Genomic DNA, 20,954 nt, shown 5'->3' with positions numbered 1-20,954 from the left:
AGCCAGGGAGGATATTGCAGAGTCTTTGGCTTTGATTTTTATGTCATCATTGTCGGCAGGACTGTTCCAAAAGACTGGAGGATAGCAAATGTTGTTCCCTTGTTTAAGAAGGGGTGTCGAGACAACCCTGGTAATTATAGGCCAGTGAGCATTACTTCGGTTGGAAGGTAAGGTGTTCGAAATGGTTATAAGAGATAGGATTTATAATCATCTGGAAAGGAATAATTTGCTTAGAGATAGTCAACATGGTTTTATGAAGGGTTGGTCATGCCTAACTAATCAATTATTGAGTTCTTTGAGAAGGTGACAAAACAGGTGGATGAAGGTAAAGCAGTTGATGTAGTGTATATGGACTTCAGTAAGGCATTTAATAAGGTTTCACACAGTAGACTATCACACAAAATACGGAGTTTTGGGACTGAAGGTGATTTAGCAAATTGGTTCAGAAATCGGCTAGCTGAAAGAAGATAAGAAGGTGATAGTTGGTGGGAAATGTTCATCCTGGGGCTCAGTTACCAGTGGTATGCCGCAAGGATCTGTTTTGGGGCCACTGCTGTTTGTCATTTTTATAAATGATCTGGATATGAACGAAGAAGGATGGGTTAGTAAATTTGCAGTTGACACTAAGGTAGGCAGAGTTGTGGATAGTGCTGAAAGATGTTGTGAGTTACAGAGTGACATAGAGAAGATGGAGAGCTGGGCAGAGAAGTGGCAAATGGTGTTTAATGCAGACAGGTGTAAGGTGGTTCACTTCAGAAGAAGTAACAGGAATGCAGAGTACTGGGCTAATGGTAAAATCCTTGGCAGTGTAGATGAACAGAGAGACCTCGGTGTCCAGGTGCATAAATCCCTGAAATTTTCCACCCAGGTTGACATGGTTGTTAAGAAGGCATAGGATGTGTTGCCGTTTATGAGTAGGGGGATTGAATTTTGGAGCCACGAGGTCATGCTTCAGCTGTACAAGACAGTGGTAAGGCCGCACCTGGAGTATTGCGTGTAGTTCTGGTCACCACATTGTATGAAACATGTGAAAGCTTTGGAATGGGTTCAGAGGAGATTTACCAGGATGTTGTCTGGTATGGAAGGAAGGTCTTACGAGGAAAGGCTGAGGGAACTGAGGCTGTTTTCATTGGAGAGAAGGAGGTTGAGAGGTGACTTAATCGAGACATATAAGATAATCAGAGGGTTAGATAGCATGGACACTGAGAGTCTTTTTCCTCGGATAGTGAAGGTTAACACGAGTGGTTGTAGCTTTAAATTAAGGGGTGATAGATTTAGGACAGATATCAGGAGTAGTTTCTTTACTCAGAGAGTAGAAGGGGTGTGGAACAGCCTGCCTGCAACAGTAGGCACGGTGGCACGGTGGTTAGCACTGCTGCCTCACAGCGCCAGAGATCCGGGTTCAATTCCAGCCTCAGGCGACTCTCTGTGTGGAGTTTGCACATTCTCCCTGTATCTGCATGGGTTTCCTCCGGGTGCTCTGGTTTCCTCCCACAGTCCAAAAATGTGCAGGTCAGGTGGACTGGCCATGCTAAATTGCCTGTGGTGTTAGGTGAAGTGGTAAATGTAGGGGAATGGGTCTGGGTGGGTTACGCTTCTGCGGGTCGGTGCGGACTTGTTGGGCCGAAGGGCCTGTTTCCACACTCTAAGTAATCTAAATCTAAATCTAAAATCTAGTAGTAGCCTTACCGACATTAAGGGCATCTAAATGGGCATTGGACATTCATATGGATAGTAATGGAACGGTGTAGGTTAGATGGTTAATTTCACAGGTCGGCGCAGCATCGAGGGCCGAAGGGCCTGTTCTGTGCTGTAACGTTCTATGTTATATCTACCCCTCAACCCTCACTGTAGCACATTAACATTCTCCATACCCCTCACTGTAACATTCTCCAATATACCCCATGCCTCATGGTGTGACAATGCCTGATATAAACTGGTGGTGTGGTTGCTAGTGAGGAGAATGGTCCCAGGCTACAGTCTGATATTGATCAGCTGGTAACTTGGGCAGAGCAATGGCAGCTGGAATTTAAGTCGAGGGTGTGGTGCTGGAAAAGCACAGCAGGTCAGGCAGCATCGACGTTTCAGGCATAAACCCTTCATCAGGGATGCCTGAAACGTCAACCCTGCTGCTCCTCGGATGCTGCCTGACCTGCTGTGCTTTTCCAGCACCACACTCTCGACTCTGATCTCCAGCATCTGCAGTCCTCACTTTCTCCCAGATGGAATTTAATCCTGATAACGAGGTGAGGCATTTTTGGGAAGTCTAGTCAAGGAAGGATTTACACAATGAATGTTAGGTTCCTGGGGAGTACTGAGGACCAAAAGGAATATGTCCATAGATCCCTGAAGGTGTCTGCAAAGGTAGACAGGGTGGCGTAGAGGGCACACAGGATGCTTGCCTTCATTAGGTAGGGTGTAGAGTATAGGAGCAGGGAATTCTTGTTACAACTTTATAGAACATTGGTTAGGCCACAGATGGAATATTGTGTGCAGTTCCGGTCACCACACAATTGGAAGGATGTGAATTGCCCTCACCCAGAGGGGTGGTAGAACTATGGAAAGCAGTGCCTGAGGAGGTGGTAGAGGCAGGTACTGCCACAGCATTTAATAAGCATCTGGATGAGGACTTAAAGTGACAAGGCATTGCAGGCTACAGGCCAAGTGCAGTTAATTGGGATTAGTGCAGTTTGGGGTTTGTTGGTCAGCATAGATATAGTGGACTGAATGGCCTGTTTCTGTGCTCTATGACCCTATGACTGTACTCCGCAATCCTCACTGTAAACACACTGATACACACTGCATCCTTCACTTTAACTCTCTCTGATATGCACCACATCCCTCACTGTAACTCTCTCTGATATACCCCACACCCCTCACTGTAACACTCTCTGATATACCCCACGCCCCTCAGTGTGACACTCTCCGATATACCCCACACCCCTCAGTGTGACACTCTCTGATATACCCCACACCCCTCACTGTAACACTCTCTGATATACTCCACACCCCTCACTGTAACACTCTCTGATATACCATACCCCTCACTGTAACACTCTGATATATCCCACACCCCTCACTGTAACACTCTCTGATATACCCCACACCCTTCAATGTGTCGCTCTGATATATCCCAAACTGTAATACTCACCATTTGGGCTTTTCCAAAAGCAGATACATAGCTCCCGTGCCTGCCCCATCTGCCCACGTTATGCTCCACCTGCCAGATTTTACACACACTCACTCGATTAATCTACGTTTATATTCAAAATCCTTGTCTTCTTCACAACCTGCTTTCCAATCTATCTGTGAATTTAGCAACACACCTTATCCCAATCATTAGGGGCACGCCTCCCTGTGGTACTGATTTCACCATTCTCACTGTGCTCTGGGCAATGATGTTTCTCCTGAGTTCAGTCTTACTCTGATGTACACAGATATCGATGAGTGTGCCTTGAACCGCTCGCTATGCATGCCGAACGGCGCCTGTCAGAACACAGAGGGCTCATTCTCCTGCGTTTGTGACACTGGCTTCATCCTGTCGCTGGACACATACACTTGCGAAGGTAGGTATGGACAATGGTGGCAACTGAACGTGTCAAGGGAGAAAAGGCATTAGTAAGTGTCATGTAAGTGTGACTTATATACATTTCAATGTCATTTATTTTTGAATTAGGGGGCAGCACAGTGGCTCAGTGGTTAGCACTGCAGCCTCACAGTGCCAGGGACCCGGGTTCAATTCCAGCCTCAGGCAACTCTCTCTGTGGAGTTTGCACATTCTCCCCGTGTTTTCATGGGTTTCCTCTCAGTGGTCTGGTTTCCTCCCACAATCCAAAGATGTGCAGGTCCGGTGGATTGGCCATGTTAAATTGCCCATAGTGTTAGGTGCATTATTCAGAGGGAACTGGGTCTGGGTGGGTTACTCTTCGGAGGGTGGTGTGCTCTTGTTGAGCCAAAGGGCCTGTTTCCACACTGTAGGGAATCTAATCTTAACTTTTTGAATTTGGAAGGTCCCTAGGAGTGTTGCTGAACAAACAGACCTTGGAGTGCAGGTTCATAGTTCCTTGAATGTGGAGTTGGAGGTAGATAGGATAGTGAAGAGGGCATTTGGTACACTTTATTGGTCAGCGCATTGAGTATAGGAGTTGGGAGGTCATGTTGCAGCTGTATAGGATATTGGTTCGGCCACTTTTGGAATACTGTGTTCAGTTCTGGTCTCCCTGCAATTGGAAGGATGTTGTGAAACTTGAAAAGGTGCAGAAAAGATTTACAAGGATGTTGCCAGGGTTGGAGGGTTTGAGCTATTGGGAGAGGCTGAATGGGCTGGGGCTGTTTTCCCTGGAGCGTCAGAGGCTGAGGCGTGACCTTATAGAGGTTTATAAAATCATGAGGGGCGTGGATAGGGTGAATAGACAAAGTCTTTTCCTTGGGGTGGGGGAGTCCAGAACTAGAGGACATAGGTTTAAGGTGAGAGGGGAAAAATTTAAAAGGATCTGAGGGGCAACATTTTCATGCAGAGGGTGGTGTGTGTATGGAATGAGCTACCAGAGGAAGTGGTGGAGGCTGGTACAATTACAACATTTAAAAGATATCTGGATGGGATTATGAATAGGGAACGTTTAGAGGAATATGGCCCAAATGCTGGCAAATGGGACTAGATTTATCCAGATATCTGATCGGCTTGGATGAGTTGCACTGAAGGATCTGTTTCCTTGTTGTACATTTCTATGACTCTATAACTAGTGGTATATGAGTTTTCTCTGTGCCTTAAGGGGTTTAATGATTAACTTGTAAGTATTTTTTGTATCCATGGTGATGTATTTTTAAAACTGTTTGAGATAGATAGTTTTGAAGACTAATGGGAATTTATTTACACAGGGAGATCTATGAGCATAGATCAGAGTGGTGCTGGAAAAGCACAGCAGGTCATGTAGCATCCGAAGAGCAGGAAAATCAATGTTTCGGGCAAAAGCCCTTCATCAGGAATCTATGAGCATGCTAAGTAAATTTTGCAGTGCATTATAGCTTCAGGTAGAAGATTCTGAATTTTTGGGGGGATTAGGGTAAACATCCCTCAGGAAAACCATTTGAGTTTGGGGCGATTTTGCAGGACAATTTGCTGAAACTGGAGTTGTGAAGCAGTTACTCCTAAGGAAAGGGGGAAGATAGTTCAGAATTGTTACAAAAGAGGTCAATTAGCGGTGTATTTAATTGTTTTTTTAACATCTGGAGTTTCCTGTGTCCACTCACAGAGCCTGAGAGGCCCGAAGACAAGAAGGAGTGTTACCTCAGCCTCGATGACACGATCTTCTGCGACAGCGTCCTTGCAACCAACATCACAAAGGAGGAGTGCTGCTGCTCCCTAGGGGCAGGCTGGGGCGACCACTGTGAGATCTATCCCTGCCCTGTGCACAGCACAGGTAAGAGATTCAGGGCGTTCTTTCATCTAATTCCAACAAATATCGGGATAAGCAAATGTGAGGCTCTTCCACTCTTTGCATGTGAGGCTCTGGCTGGAGAGAGAGAGAGAGAGCCGGGGATGGGGTTGGAGGAGTTCATTGGCACTCTATCCCACCTTTGCCATGGGCACTAGGCAAATCTCCTTCCTTTGCAACTCGGTTAATAAGGACGTAAGAAAGAATTGCACTTCTTCTGACTTTTCAGAGCATCCCACAGCAGACGCCGACTTTTTGAAGGGCAGCCAGGAACCTTGGCGACCAATTTTACACACAGTCTAGCAACCTGAGTTTGTGCATCATTACTTATTGACGGAGGAGAGCTACCCTGTTCTTCTTAAAATAGGAACCCTTTGTGCTCATCTGAGGTGCAAACAGATTGTCATGTCCTCTGCACCGCCAACAGTGCAGCCCTCCTTCAGCACCAGCACCTGATGAGTAAGTCTGCGTTTTGTGCTCCGGTTTCTGGGAGTGGGACTTGATCTTAAGAAGCTGGAAGGATATTATTAAGCTGGAGAGGATTCCGAAGAGACCAGCGCTGAGGGAGGGCTGCACTGTTGACACTGCCGTCTTTCAGAGGAGATGTCATTCTGAGGCCCTGTTTGCCCCTCAGATGAGCACAATGTGTCTCTATTTTAAGGGAGGAGACTATAACTGGACACAGTACTCCAGAAGATGCCTCACTAACACTCTGTACGACCACAGCATGATGTCCCAGCACCGATACTCAAACGTCTGAGCAATGACGGCAAGCATGCTAAACACCTTCTTAACCCCCCCTGTCTATGTGTGATGCAAACTTCAAAAAGTTAAATACAGAACCCTAGGTTCCCTCTGTTATACAACACTGCCCAAGGCCCTATCATTAACTGTATATGTCCTGCGCCCGTTTGTTGAACCAAATGCAATACCTCACATTTATCCAGATTGAACTCCATCTGCCACTTTTCAGTCGATTGACCCATTTGATCAAGGTCCCTTTGTAATCTTAGAAAACCTTCTTCACTGTCTGCAATGCCACTAATTTTGATGTCGTCCGCAAACTTACTAACCATTCCTTCTATACTCTCATCCAAATCATTTATCTCAGCTCAATCTACACATCTAGACTCCATATCTCTTAATATACTTACCCAACAAAAGTCTATCAATCTTGACATGTTCAATTGATCCCCACCATCTGTTGTGGGGGTGGGATGGGGTAAGTGCCTTCATGGGGCAGTGGTAGGTGTCCGTACCTCTGAGGCAGAAGATCCAAGTTCAAGTCCTACTTGGCTCAGAGGTGTGTCACGGCATGCCTGAGCAGGATGATACAAACTGATGGCCTTTTGTGGACAAGTCTTGTAAATTTCAACCACCCCTTTGAGTGAAAACTGTACTTCCTGATCTCAACCTTAAATGGCTCATTTCTGATTTCCAAGTGCATTATTTTAGTCCTTCAGTAAGATCCCATGGCTGACCTGGTGGTGACCTCAGCTCCATGTGAACCTTACACTTGCGCTGAATTTGATTTATCTCTGGCTTGTGACAATGCTATAGCTTTAAGAGGTTATTTCATCCAGGTTTCTTTTAAGAGAGAGATTGAACAAGAGGTACTGAGCTGGCTAGTTAATCCCACTAGAATAAGGCCACTAGAGGATTTTGTTTAACAATCTGAATGGGTGTGGCCAGCTCTCTCAAATCTAGATTTCTGGGTTTCAGTTTTATCAGAACCATAAGAAGCTATTGGGGTCTCAACAGAGTTGGAAGCTTCAGTGAATGTCTCTTGGCTGCTACTCTCTCTGAATCTACTCATATTTTTCCTCCTGGTTGGAGAACTGCATATGAGAATCTGTATCTGAATTTTCCCATTTTTTGTCAAGGGTGTATTTATATGTTGGCATATTGGAACAGTTAATTAGTAATATCTAATATTCTGTTAAGTTTTCCAATACAGTTGTTATTCTAAACTCCTCTTTCTTTGGATGTACTTTTTATTTGTAAATATATTTATTAGCAAATTTTTTTTAACTTTACAAACATATAAATTTATTGAAAAATACAATCGTTAACAAATATCAGTATAATAAAAAGAAAAACAGAAATTACAATACTACTATCTCCTAACTATTAACTTACCCTCTAATACAAAACAAACCCTAACACTGTGCAAAGCAACACCAAAAAAAAGCAAAAAAAACCCCAAAAAAAACACAAAATGCAGAACAGCTATGCTCGGCACTTTGGTTGTACTTTAACTACAGCATTTAAATAAATTATGTTTTGCTTAACGTCGAGTAGTTTGACCAGTTGCAGCACATTTGGAACGTGGCGCTTTTCATCATTTACAGAACAAACTTGGTTATCCGAACATCAATTATCCGAATTTTGGGTTATCAGAACAAGATCTCAAGGTCCCGTAAAAACGATATCTGAACAATCAGTTTTCTGAACAAAATACTTCCCGCCCACCTCGTTCCGATAATCAAGGTTGTTCTGTATGTAAATGATTTAGATGTGAATATTGGAGGTATAGTTAGTAAGTTTATGGATGACACCAGAATTGGAAGTGTAGTGGACAGTGAAGACGGTTACATCAGACTTTGATGAGATGGGCCAATGGGCCAAGGAGCTGCATTTTGGAAAGGCAAATCAGGGCAGGACTTATATGCTTAATGGTAAGATCCTGGGGAGTGTTACTGAACAGAGACCTTGAGGTGCAGGTTCATAACTCCTTGAAAGTGGAGTCGCAGGTAGATAGGATAGTGAAGGTGGCGTTTGGTATGCTTTCCTTTGTTGGTCAGCGCATTGAGTACAGGAGTTCGGAGGTCATGTTACAGCTGTACAGAACATTGGTCAGGCCACTTTTGAAATACTGCGTTCAATTCTGGTCTCCCTGCTATAGGAAGGATGTTGTGAAACTTGAAAGGGTTCAGAAAAGATTTACAAGGATGTTGCCAGGGTTGGAGGGTTTGAGCTATAGGGAGAGGCTGAATTTTCCCTGGAGTGTTGGAGGTTGAGGGGTGAACTTATAGAGGATTATAAAATCATGCGGAGCATGGATAGGGTGAATAGCCAAGCTGTTTTCCCCAGGGAGGAGAATCCAAAACTAAAGGGCATAGGTTTACAAAGAGAGGGCAAAATTTAAAAGGGTCTTAAGGGGCTACTTTTTCATGCAAATGTTCCACGCGTGTGTGGAACAAGCTGCCAGAGAAAGTGATAGAGGCTGGTACAATTACAACATTTAAAAGGCATCTGGATGGGTACTTGAATAGGAAGGGTTTCAAGGGATATGGGTCAAATGCTGGCAAATGGGACTAGATTAATTTAGGATATCTGGCCGGCATGGAATAGTTGGACTGAAGGATCTGTTTCTGTGTTGCACGTCTCTATGACTTCATATTTGCCTTCAAAACTAAGAAAAAGGTAGGGTCTAGGCTACCTTCTCAGAATACTCTGAGAGGATATAGTCTGGTCCATAACAGACACAGTTCCCTCCGCTTTTGAAAAGCCTCTTTAAAGATTTGTCTATTTCCTGCACTGATGGATATTTGCTCAGGCCCACGTTTTCCAGATTGAAGTTCTGTGAGCCTTGCCTCCCCAGGTTCAGAGAAACTACAGTCTGTGTGCTCTTTAGTAATCTGTCCACCTATTCCCGATTTTCTCTCCTTTCAGCTGAATTTCAGTCTCTCTGTCCAGACGGGGAGGGATTCCTGGTGACCGACGACAATCTGTTTGGAGTGGGGCTTCCATCATACAGAGGTGAGTACAGTCAGCCGCCACTTTGATTCCCTGTAGAGGCTGCCTCAGGCACAGGAAGCCATTCACCTCCTTGTGCCTGTTCTGCCATTCACTTCCATCACACTTATCTTAACTCTACCTTTCAACCTTCTTCCAACAGTTTCAATCTCTAATAGTGTGGCGCGTTGGTCAATTTCTTCATGAGGCTGTTGTGCCGCAGTACACTCAGGTCCAAGTGTGCCTGGACTCAAGTCTCACCTTAACAGGCTGGAATATTCAATTAACCCCCGGCCTGAACAGCTCTGTTTGGGCGGAGAGAGTTCTAGCTTTTTGACAATTTTGTGAATTCCATCCAGAACTGCCTGCATCCTATCTCATGCCAAATCCTGTTCACCCGTCCCTGACCCCACCAGGCTCACTGAGCTACATTGGTTCCCGGCCCCATAAACTCTCAGTTTTAAAAATTCTCCTTCTTGGTTTCAAGTCCCTCTGTAATCTCCCCTTCCCCTCCCACTCCCTGTCTCAGTAACCTCTTTCCTCCTTGCAACTATCCCACATCTCTGAGCCTCGTCCAATTCAGGCCTCTTGTACATTTCCTGATTTTATCCAATCCCTGCAGTGTGGAAGTAGGCCATTCAGCCCATCGAGACCACACCTGCCCTCCAGAGGAGTATCCTATGCAAACTGACACCTTCCTACGCTATCCCTGTAACTCTGCATTTCCCATGGATAATCCGTCTCACCTGCACATCCCTGGACACTCTGTGTCAACTTCCCGTGGCCAATCCACCCAAACCTGCGCATCTTTGGACTGTGGGAGGAAACTAGAGCACTAGGGGGAAACCCATACAGATATAGGGAGAATGTGCAAACTCCACACACAGTCACCTGAGACTGGAATCAAACCCAGATCCATGGCACCATGAGGCAGCAGTGCTAACTACTGAGCCACCATTTCTGGTCTTGTACCATTCCAGTCACACCTTCGGCCACCTAGACTCTCTAGAATTCTCTCCCCAAACCTCTCCTTTGCTCCTTGAAGATACCTCCTCAAAGCTTCTATGGCCAAACGTTCAGTTGTGGGTGGGGCTCTGTCCATTCTGTCCAGCTTTCGCTCCTATGAAGGACAAGGTGCTATTTAAGTGTGACTTGTTGTTGTGCTGTACTCGTATCTTTCTGTCTGTCCATAGCTTTTGGCTTTTCACCCCTACCTTTCTTGGGTTTGAAGTGGAAAACACCGTGATTTCCCACACTGAAGTACACCTACCATGAACTTAGTCCTACACACTTTGTTTTCTTAAATTTCAGCAAACTTAGAGACTGGGCTTCCTATCTTCCTTCAACTATAGCATGTTGAATATGTACATGAATCTACAAATTAAGTGTTAAGCCATTCTGCCCCTTGAGCACACTCTGCCATTTTGTAAGATCAGGGCCAATCTCGACTGAAGAGGATCTCAACTGCATGTTAATCTGGTTCGTGAGTTGAATTCCTGCAATCCCACACTGATTCCATACTGCGCCCACTTCCTGGTCATTACCCATCTCTTCTCGGGCATGGTTCTGATGTGGGCAGGCTGCTTGATTGCAAAGGATTTTACATCCAGTTCCAGTCCTCACTTGACACCCACATTCATGAATACTCATTGGACGAGTAAGGCCACATTTGGAGGACTGCATGCAGTTCTGGGCACCCTACTACAGAAAGGCTGTTATTAAACTAGAAAAAGTGCAGACAAGATTAACTAGAATGCCACCTTGAATGGAAGGTTTGAGTTATAAGGAGAAGTTGGGACTTTTTCCCCTGGAGCGTAGGAAACTGAGGGGGCAACCTTGTAGAGATCATGAGAGGCATAGATTTTCAGGCAAAGGGTGGTACCTGTATGGAATGAACTGCCAGCAGAAGTATTGGAGGCAGGTACAACATGTAAAGGTCATCTGGATGGCTACATGAATAGGAAGGGTTTAGAGGGATATGGACCAAATGCCGGCAAATGGGGCTACATTAATTTAGGATATCTAGTTGGAAAGCACAAGTTGTTCCGAAGAGTCTGTTTCCATGCTGTCCACCTCTGACTTTATAAGGTAGATAGCCAAGGTAGAGGAGTCTAAAACTAGAGAGCATGGGTTTAAGGTGAGAAGGGAGAGATACGAAAGGGTCCAAAGGAGCAATTTCTTCACACAGAGGGTGGTGAGTGTCTGGAACAGGCTGCCAGAGGTAGTAGTGGAGGTGAGTACAGTTTTGTCATTTAAGAAAAATTTCAACAGGTACAAGGATGGGATAGGTATGAAGAGATATGGACCAAACACAGGCAAATGGGACTAGATTAATTGTGAAAACTGGGCGGCATGAACAAGTTGGGCTGAAGGGCCTGTTTCCATGCTGTAATCTTCTATGACTCTACATAGGAGCAAAAGTAGGCCATTCAGCCCCTCAGGTCTACTCTGCCATTCAATGCGATCATGGTGATCCAATTATTTTCAACTCCACTTTCCTGCCTTTTCCCCATAACCCAGTTCTCAGCCTTGAAAATTCTTAATCATCCCAGACTTGATAGCTCTCTGTGGTTAAGAATTTCACAGATTCACTACCCTCTGACGGAAGAAATTCCTCCTCATTTCTGCCTAATATGGGTCACCATTATTCTGAGACTATGCCCTCCGACTCTCATCCTGTCCCCATGTACCCTGTCAAGCCCCCTAAAAAATCTTGTACATTCCAGTAACACCTTGCATTCCTCTAAACTCCAATGAGTACAGCCCAAACCCTCCACACCCAGGCTAAGCCTAGTGACCCTCCTGTGGACTGCCCTCCAATGTCAATATATAAGGGATGAGAATTGCTCACAGTCCTTTCTCATAGGGATCAGTATGTAGGGAGGGGGAGGCAGGGTTTTCAATTTGCTTCTTTACCTGGGATTGCTAAACTGGGACCAAAGGGGAAGTTCTGTGTCAGCCCCCTGCTGTTCTGACCCTGTGGCCTATCACTCTTGGTGTATGTTTGCCCTCAGGAACTGTCCCAGAGACACACAGCACAACAACAAAAAAAACAAAATAGAAGTATAGCACAGGAACAGGCCCTTCAGCCCTCCAAGCCTGTGTGGATCATCATGCCCTAACTAAACTAAAAAACACGGTGGCTCAGTGGTTAGCACTGCTGCCTCACAGCACCAGGGACCCTGGTTCAATGGAGAGTTTGCACATTCTCCCCGTGAGTGTGTGGGTTTCATCCCACAATCCAAAGATGTGCAGGTTAGGTGAATTGGCTATGGTAAATTGCCCATAGTGTTCAGGGATGTGTAGGTTTGATGCATTAGTCAGAGAAAAATGTAGAGCGGTAGGGGGTGGGTTACTCTTCAGAGGGTTGATGTGGACTTATTGGGCCAAATGGCCTGTTTCCATACTGTAGGGATTCTATTCTATTTTAGCCTTCTGCCCTTATTCGGTGTGTCTGTGTGTATTCCCTCCCTATTCATGTAACCATCCAGATGCCTCTTCACTGTTGCCAATGTGCCTACTTGCCCCACCTCTTCTGGCAGTGTGTTCCAGGCTCCTACCACTTTCTCTGTGAAAAACTTCCCTTACACATCTTGCTTAAACTTTCCCCTTCTCGCCTTGAACCTGTTGCCCCCTTGTAATTAAAACATCTACCCTGGGGAAAAGCAGCTGACTATCCACCCCAAACACACCTCTCATAGTTTTGTAGACTTCTATCAAGTCTCCTGTCAGCCGCCATCTTTCCAGTGAAAACAAATCTAGTCTTTTTAACCTTTCAGCCCATTGAGTCTGCACTGACTTCTCTACGCCAATCCCATTTTCCAACACTTCATTATGACACCTCGTGTACTCTATCGGGACGGGCTTAAGAGAGCAAGAGCTTAATCATGTTCCAATTGCTTCCAACTCCAGACATTGACGAGTGCACGCTGTTCGGCCAGGAGATCTGCAAGGAAGGATTCTGCATGAATACCCAGCCTGGCTTTGAGTGCTACTGCAAGCAAGGCTTCTACTACGATGGGGCCCTGTTTCAGTGTTTGGGTGAGGAAGAATTCTGAAATCCCACAGTAATCACTTCTTGCCATGGCACCCTGTTTTCATTAACTGTTTTTAAATTCACTTACGGAATGTTGGCATCACTGGATAGGCAAATTTATTGCCCAGCCCTAACTGTCCATTAAGGGTCACAGTGGGTCTGCAGTCACATGTGGGCCTGACCAGGTAAAGACAGTGGAATTCCTTTTTCTTTCCCCCAACAATCGACACCAGTTGCACGGTCATCACGAGACGCTTAATTCCCGATCTATTATTGAATTCAAATTCCACCATTTTCCACAGTTAGATTCGAAAGTGACCCGGAACATTACATGAGTCACTGGATTAAACCATTAGTCCATCATCGTGTAAACAAGTGGGAGTGGAAGACTCTGTACAGGTTAAACAATGGGGAGTAGCACAGGCAGTATTCCCAAATATGTGTGCTCCTTTCGAAGGAAGCAAGGGTTTCTTTACATTGACTAATGTCCTAAGAATGAGACAAATAGACCACTGAGCACTTTACATCTGAATGAGAGAGAGATCCAGGAATTCAGTCTTCATGAATGAATTTCTTTTCCAAAACATCTCAAAAACGTCAATGACTTGGAAGTGCAATCAACCAATTAACATGTCCAGAGTAAATGACTAGTCATGTGGTTTCCATTTCTGGCCTGGTTCCGGTTGATGAAGCTAGGCACTAAACTGCCCACTCAGCGAGTGAGTCATGCCCAGACTGTTGGATTGGAATTGTTCTTGCCTGTCCGAACGGTTTTCATGTGCCCCCTCAGATGTGGATGAGTGCCAAGACGTTCAGAGCTGCCCCAGCGGAAGATGCATCAACACCAAGGGGTCCTTCACCTGCCACTGCCCTCCACCAATGACCTTTGACAAGGTGAAGAGGCGTTGCGTGCAGCCAGTGGTCCTTATCGGTAGGTGCTGACTGCAGCCACCCAACAGTAAGGTTGCCAACTCAGGGTCTGATGCTCTCCTAGAACTTTCATTAGATGACCCCCAACTCTTGTTTTGACCTTTGCTCATACAGAGGGCATAACATTTTTTTTTTATTTTTTAGAGACATGGGCATTGCTGGCTGGGCTAGCATGTATCACCCATCCCTAGTCACACTTGAGCAGGTGATGGTGAGCTGCCTTCTTGAACTGCTGCATCCCATGTGCTGTAGGTAGACCCACAACATTGCAGGGTTGTTTCCTGTGCCTAGGTCATTGCCAGGTGGTCCGTCTGGTTTCACTTCTTTTTAGGCTACGTGGTGATTGTTACAACAGAGTGTCTTCACCTCAGGCTATTTCAGAGGGCAGTTAAAAGTCGACCATATTGCTTTGGGTCAGGAGTCACATGTAGGCCAGACCAGGCGAAGGATAACATTTTTCTTTCCAAAGAGGACATGAATCGTAGAATCCCTGTGGAGACAGGCCATTTGGCCCATCAAGTCTGCACTGACCGTCCCAGACTCACCCCCTCTCCCCAAAACTCTGCATTTCCCCATGTCTAATCCACATGTCCAGGCTATGGGCAATTTAGCACAGCCAATCCACCCTAACCTGCACATGCCTGGGCACTATAGAGCAATTTAGCACAGCCAACCCACCCGAACCTGCACATCATTGGACTAAGCGAGGAAACCCCACACAGACACAGGGAAGATGTGCAAATTCCACACAGTCACCCAAGGCTGGAATCAAACCTGGGTCCCTGGTGCTGTGATGCAGCAGTGCTTCAGATAGGTTTTTCTGTGACAATTCATAATGATTTCATGCTCCGCTTCAGACTCTTAATTCCAGATTTGTATTGAATTCAAATTCCACCATCTGCCATGGTGGGATTTGAAGCCCGGTTCTCCCAGAACATTAGGCAGGTGCCCCGATTAATACTCTAGAAATAATGCTGCTAAGTTATCACAATCCACTTTACAGGTTGTAGCTGAATTGGAGTAGTTAGAGGGCAAAGAGATCACATTTGTCAACTCCACTTAAAGTTAAAAAATCACACAACACCAGGTTATACTCCAACAGGTTTATTTGAAAGTACAAGCTTTTAGAGTGCTGCTGCTTTGTCATGTAGTTAGCTGACAAAGGAGCGGCGCTCCAAAAGTTTGTACATTCACATAAACCTGTTGGACTATAACCTGGTGTTGTGTGATTTTTAACTTTGTCCACTCCTCGTGCAACACCGACACCTCCATATCAACTCTAGTTAAAACATCGTGTGGGCGGCACGGTGGCACAGTGGTTAGCACTGCTGCCTCACAGCGCCAGAGACCCGGGTTCAATTCCCGCCTCAGGCGACTGACTGTGTGGAGTTTGCACGTTCTCCCTGTGTCTGCGTGGGTTTCCTCCGGGTGTTCCGGTTTCCTCCCACAGTCCAAAGATGTGCAGGGTCAGGTGAATTGGCTATGCTAAATTGCCTGTAGTGTTAGGTAAGGGGTAAATGTATGGGTGGGTTTCGCTTTGGCGGGGCGGTGTGGACTTGTTGGGCCGAAGGGCCTGTTTCCACACTGTAATGTAATCTAATCCCGTTGCCAGTTATCCCAATCCCACATTCATCCAATGTATCAATTACCAGATGTTCTTTCAATGAGGAAAACAAGATGATAATTGTACAATTGAATGATTTTTGACTGTCAAATCATTAATTCCTTTTCTGCAACAGCATCTTGCCTCCATCCCTCCCATATTCAATATTTCTCAGGAATCACATGCTTATTCTCCTGTGTTTGCATTCTAGGTGTCAGCTGGGAGGGAGAGGAGGGCCCTCATGTAGTAAAGACAGAGCGGGAGAATGGGCGGGGGGGGGGGAGAAGGATTTTGAATAGAAAAACATTAACAGATCTCTCTTCTTTCGTTTTGCCTCATGCGCTTACAGACCGGGCAGACACGGACCGCGACCTCTGCTGGAAGCATATCAGCAAGGATTACACATGTAGTCAACCTCTGTACCAGACCACTTTCTCGGAGTGTTGCTGCCAGCACGGGCAGGCCTGGGGAATGGACTGTCGCATGTGCCCCATGAGAATGTCAGGTGAGAAGGGGGCACACCGCATTTCCTGTTGATGGGAGCAGACCCTCACCTACACCTCGCTCAAGGGTCATTTCAGGAATGGTGGGATAGGGTTCCGTGTCTGCGATACCTCCTAGATTGACATGCACACCGTGGTAAAACAGTCAAAACAGCACCCTGGGTCTGCAAACCCCCACCGCCATAGAGATAGCGATGGGACTGGCCTCTCCCTCGCCCCGATAGCGACGGGACTGGCCTCTCCCTCTTCCCATCTCTCACCCAGACTGCGATGGAACTGGCTCTTCCTCTGCCCATCTATCACACCAACATTTATGGGAGTGGACTTTTCCTGTGTCAATCCCTCGCACAGATAGTGATGAGACTGGCCTCTTCCTCTGCAAAATCCCTCACGGTGTTAGGACTGGGCTCTTCCTTTGCAAATCTCTTCCTGAGGCAATGATTGGATGGGGCTCTCTGACAGTACATCCTCTATATGCTGCGATGGAATGCAGGTCTCTGCCAGTGTTTCATTCACTCAACAATGAGACAGGGGGTTTGTATCTGTTCTCCCCTATCCACACTTGCACACTTATGGGATGGGCCACCGTATGGGATTCTTCACGCCACCCTATCAGATAGATATCTAACAGGGGGTCGGCTTTCCCTCACAGCATGATGCGGAGGAGCGGTGTTGGACCAGGGTGGACAAAGTTAAAAATCACACAACACCAGGTTTTAGTCTGACAGGTTTATTTGGAAGCACTAGCTTTCAGAGCCCTGCTCCTTCATCAGGTGGTTGTGGAGCATAAGACCATAAGTCACAGAATTTATAGCAAAAGATTACAGTGTCATGCAGCTAAAATGATATATTGAAAGTATTTCATTTTTTAGAATGAGTTGCAGGTTTCAGTTCATTAATATGTAAATCCCAGAACTTCTTTTAAGTCACCTTCTCAAGATAACTTAAGGTTTTATAACAAAAGATGACACCTCACCTCAAACAATGCATTAAAACTGTGAGGTCAGAGTCTGTCTGTATCCCAGTCTTGAGTCAGACTGGTTCTATTTTCAAAGTGGAATTTACAAAATATTTCATGGATTGACTGCCTGCAGATTGTGCATTTTTGAGCAAAATAGAATGTATCTGCAAAATTAATTCTGCCAATGTTAATTCATCCGAGAGAGAGTGTGACTGAATGTGTGTTTGCGCATATGAGTGCACTTGAGACAGTGTGTGTTTGTGTGTGTGAAAGCTTGGTAAAGTGTGTGTGTGTGGGTGGGAGTGTGGGGGGTTGTGTCTGAGAGAGCGCATTTGTATGAAAGAGGGTCTGCATGAGTATGTTAGAGTGTGTGTGCACGAGAGAGTGTATCACGTAGTGGGGTCACCTGTTGTATGACATAAACCTAAGGTTCCAGTTGAGTCTATCCTCATAGGTACCAAATTTGACTATCAGCCTTTGCTCGGCCACTTTGCATTGTCAAGCGGAGGCTGGTCGCTAAGTTTGGTATCCATGATGGCCTCAACCAAGACCTTTTGCTCATGCCACACTACAAGTGACCCCACTACACTATACATGCTCTCTCACACTCACATATACTCACACACTCACGCAGATCCTCTCTTATACACACACACACACAAAACCACCCTCCCCCCCCACACATACATACCCACCCACCCTCTCTCAGGCTTATACTCCATCACACACACAGACACACTTTACCAAGCTTTCACAAATGCAAACACGCTCTCTCACATGCACACACACTCTCTCTCATGCACATGCAAACACAAGTCTATGAAGTGAATTTGTATTTGCAGAATTATATTTGCAGATACATTTGATTTTGCTCAAAAAATGCACAACTTTCAGGCAGTCAATACATGAAATATTTTGTAAATTCCACTTTGGAAGTAGAGCCAGTCTGACTCAAGACGGGGATACAGACACTCTAACCTCACACCTTTAATGCGTTGTTTGAGCGGAGATGTCATCTTTTGTTATAAAACCTTAAGTTATCTTGAGAAGGTGACTTAAAAGAAGTTCTGGGATTTACATATTAATGAACTGAAACCTGCAACCCATTCTAAAAAATGAAAGACTTTCAATATGTCATTTCAGTTGCATGACATTGTAATCCTTTGCTATAAATTCTGCGTCTTATGCTCCACAACCACCTGATGAAGGAGCAAGGCTCTGAAAGCTAGTGCTTCCAAATAAACCTGTGACGACCAATCACAGGCTTGGTTTTTGGGAACTGTCCCCACTACACATTCAGGCCCTGAACTAATCAGCCACCTCCTGCCAACACACAATGGGGAAGGTTTTCAGTGGTTATTCAAGGGAGGTGTTCACTCCATTAACACCAGCTTTTGTCCTTTGCAGCCAGCTTCTCTCACCTGTGCAACATAACACGATGGGTTCCGAATGTGCGGCCAGGCCGAGGGGTGGATCCGAGACAGAATGAACAGATGGACGTTTCACAGAGTAGCGATGGTGAGTCTCTGCCCCTCGACAATCGCATTAAACAACTTGCATTTAACTAGCGCCATCAATTTAGAAAAACCTCTTAAAGTGCCTCACTGGACTTGATCAAATAGAACTTGAATCCGAGCTAAGTGTAGGGATGAAAACTGCTGATCAAAAGTTTAGTCAAAGAGTTGGTTTTAAGAAGGATCACAGAACGAGGGGAAAGAGAAGCAGAGAGGTTTAGGGAGGGTATTCTAAAGGACGAGTACCCAGGCAATTGAAGGCATGGCCAGTAATAATGCAGTGAAAGTTAGGAAAGCTCAAGTAGCCAGAATCAAAGGAGTGCAGAGATCTCAGGAAGTTGAAAGGCTGGAGTAAGTTATACACTAAACTTATTATAGACTTGGCTGACTATGCATTGCAACCCTTCAGTCATTCCATTTGTCCCATAATTAAATAATCCAATTTCAGTGAACCTTGTAGAGCATCCAACAAATTAGCTCTACCAGTGTACCAACACCCCAACACTCTCATGGGGTCAAAGTGATTTCAATATCTCATTGACTCCATGTGCAACTGAGCTCTTTAAAGTGGACAGGCCCAAGCTCACGTGACCAGTCCTGGAGAAAGGTGCTGGGTGGCAGAGAAGCAGGCTGGATGATGCTTCAGGAACTTACTGGGTGAACATCAATTTGTGTCCAGAACATGACCAAAGTCACCCAGAAACTTAAAACAGCATTCAGTCCTGGTACCTTAATTTTCCAGTGGCCTTCCGTCTGAGCGCAATTCCATTTGGATAGAATTTCACATTGGGGAACCTGAGGCACACTCAGGGACTTGAGCTACCTTGGGAAGTTCCTTTATGTCCTTCCAGTCAGCACAAAGGGGTTTCCTGTAATATTCCAATATGTGGACATCCAAGGTCCAGATATGGCAGCAACTTTCAAAACTGGAGGCTCGTATGCTAACACGCCGATCAACGTGCAAAAACCCTCGGAGTGACTGTATGGCTGCACAGCTTTGACAGAACACTGCTTTCCTGAATGGGCTGTTGCTGTATGCCTTTGCCTTCATTTGCCATTGGGTCACTTTTGGAGTTCCACCTCCACAGTTGGCAAAGGCGCATAGTGGGGTGTTCTCTATTCAGCAGTCCTCACCCTTAGCATTAAGGATCCGGGATGGAGAGTGATGCATGCTGATAACTTCCTTCCCAAGGAAAACTTCCATTGTAACGTCCAAAAACATCCTCCCCAACCCCACGACTCCCAGTAACAAAAACAGAAGTTGCTGGAAAAGTTCAAAGATGCTGCTAGAACTGCTGAAGAGAAATCAAAGTTAACATTTTGGGTTGAGTGACCCTTCCTCAGAACTAACGGTAGTTAGGAAAATGTGATTCCCAGTAATTATCTGTGGCACTAAAGTACATTCAGCCACAACCATGGCTGTGTGGGGTTTCTCTGATTTATTTTCCTCTACAGATAACAGTTCTGATGATGACTCCGAGGAATGTTCCTGCAGGCATGGAAGATGTGTCCGGGGACGAAACAGGTGTGAATGCTACAAAGGCTTCCAGCTGGACAGCAGTGGGAAATGCAGAGGTCTGTATAACACGGATGCATAACAATACTTGTAAAAATAGTGATCGTTTCCTGTTTTATCTAAGTTTACACGGGATATAGCATGCTTTTCAGACTCAAGCATCAAGTGAAACTATTAAAATACCTGAATGCATAATACACCACTCTATTAAACTAACCCACTACGGGGGGTAGCAATGTGAGATAAAAAATAAAGCTCCTGCTAAATATTAGGATTGGGAGAAGTAGGTCACTTGGCCCTTGGAGGTTGATAGGTTATTCAATAAGATCATGGCTGATTTGATTTCATATTTATGCCCACCCTTTTATCAATAATCTATCTACCTGTCTTAAAAATATTCATAGATTCTGCTTACATGCCCTTTTAAGGAGGAAAGTTCCGAAGATTCACGATCTTCAGAAAAAACAATTCTCCTCATCCATCTCTACTTTAAAATGGGGTTGGTGTTTAGGAATCATGGGAGAACTCGGGCAACCCACAAGGTGAAACATCCTCTCCACATCCACTTTATCAGAACCCTTCAGCATCTTGCATGCTTCAATCAAATCACCTCCTCCTCTTCTAAATTCAAGGATACGAGCCTAGTCTGTCTAACTTTTCCACGTAAGACAACCTACCCATTCCAGATACTAAATAAATAAAAACCAAAAGAATGGCA

General features: G+C 45.3%; 1 protein-coding gene across 3 annotated transcripts in view; it reads left to right on the top strand.

Annotated features, from left to right (window-relative positions):
• Positions 1 to 20,954, top strand: part of ltbp3 (latent transforming growth factor beta binding protein 3) — a 183,103-nt gene that overhangs the window by 157,946 nt on the left and 4,203 nt on the right. For all 3 annotated transcript variants that reach the window (XM_043682670.2, XM_043682669.2, XM_043682671.2), the window contains exons 19-26: positions 3,438 to 3,566; positions 5,253 to 5,420; positions 9,111 to 9,197; positions 13,086 to 13,214; positions 14,000 to 14,140; positions 16,092 to 16,247; positions 18,614 to 18,724; positions 20,176 to 20,295. In XM_043682670.2, coding sequence (XP_043538605.1) covers positions 3,438 to 3,566; positions 5,253 to 5,420; positions 9,111 to 9,197; positions 13,086 to 13,214; positions 14,000 to 14,140; positions 16,092 to 16,247; positions 18,614 to 18,724; positions 20,176 to 20,295 — 1,041 coding nt within the window. The remainder of the gene's footprint in view (positions 1 to 3,437; positions 3,567 to 5,252; positions 5,421 to 9,110; positions 9,198 to 13,085; positions 13,215 to 13,999; positions 14,141 to 16,091; positions 16,248 to 18,613; positions 18,725 to 20,175; positions 20,296 to 20,954) is intronic.

This window comes from Chiloscyllium plagiosum, unplaced genomic scaffold (assembly GCF_037043375.1).
Source record: "Chiloscyllium plagiosum isolate Xiang-an unplaced genomic scaffold, Cpla_swu_hap1 HiC_scaffold_46, whole genome shotgun sequence".
Classification (NCBI taxonomy): Eukaryota; Metazoa; Chordata; class Chondrichthyes; order Orectolobiformes; family Hemiscylliidae; genus Chiloscyllium; species Chiloscyllium plagiosum.
The sequence above is the reverse complement of the archived record's forward strand: the minus strand, read 5'-3'. Positions and strand labels throughout refer to the sequence as shown.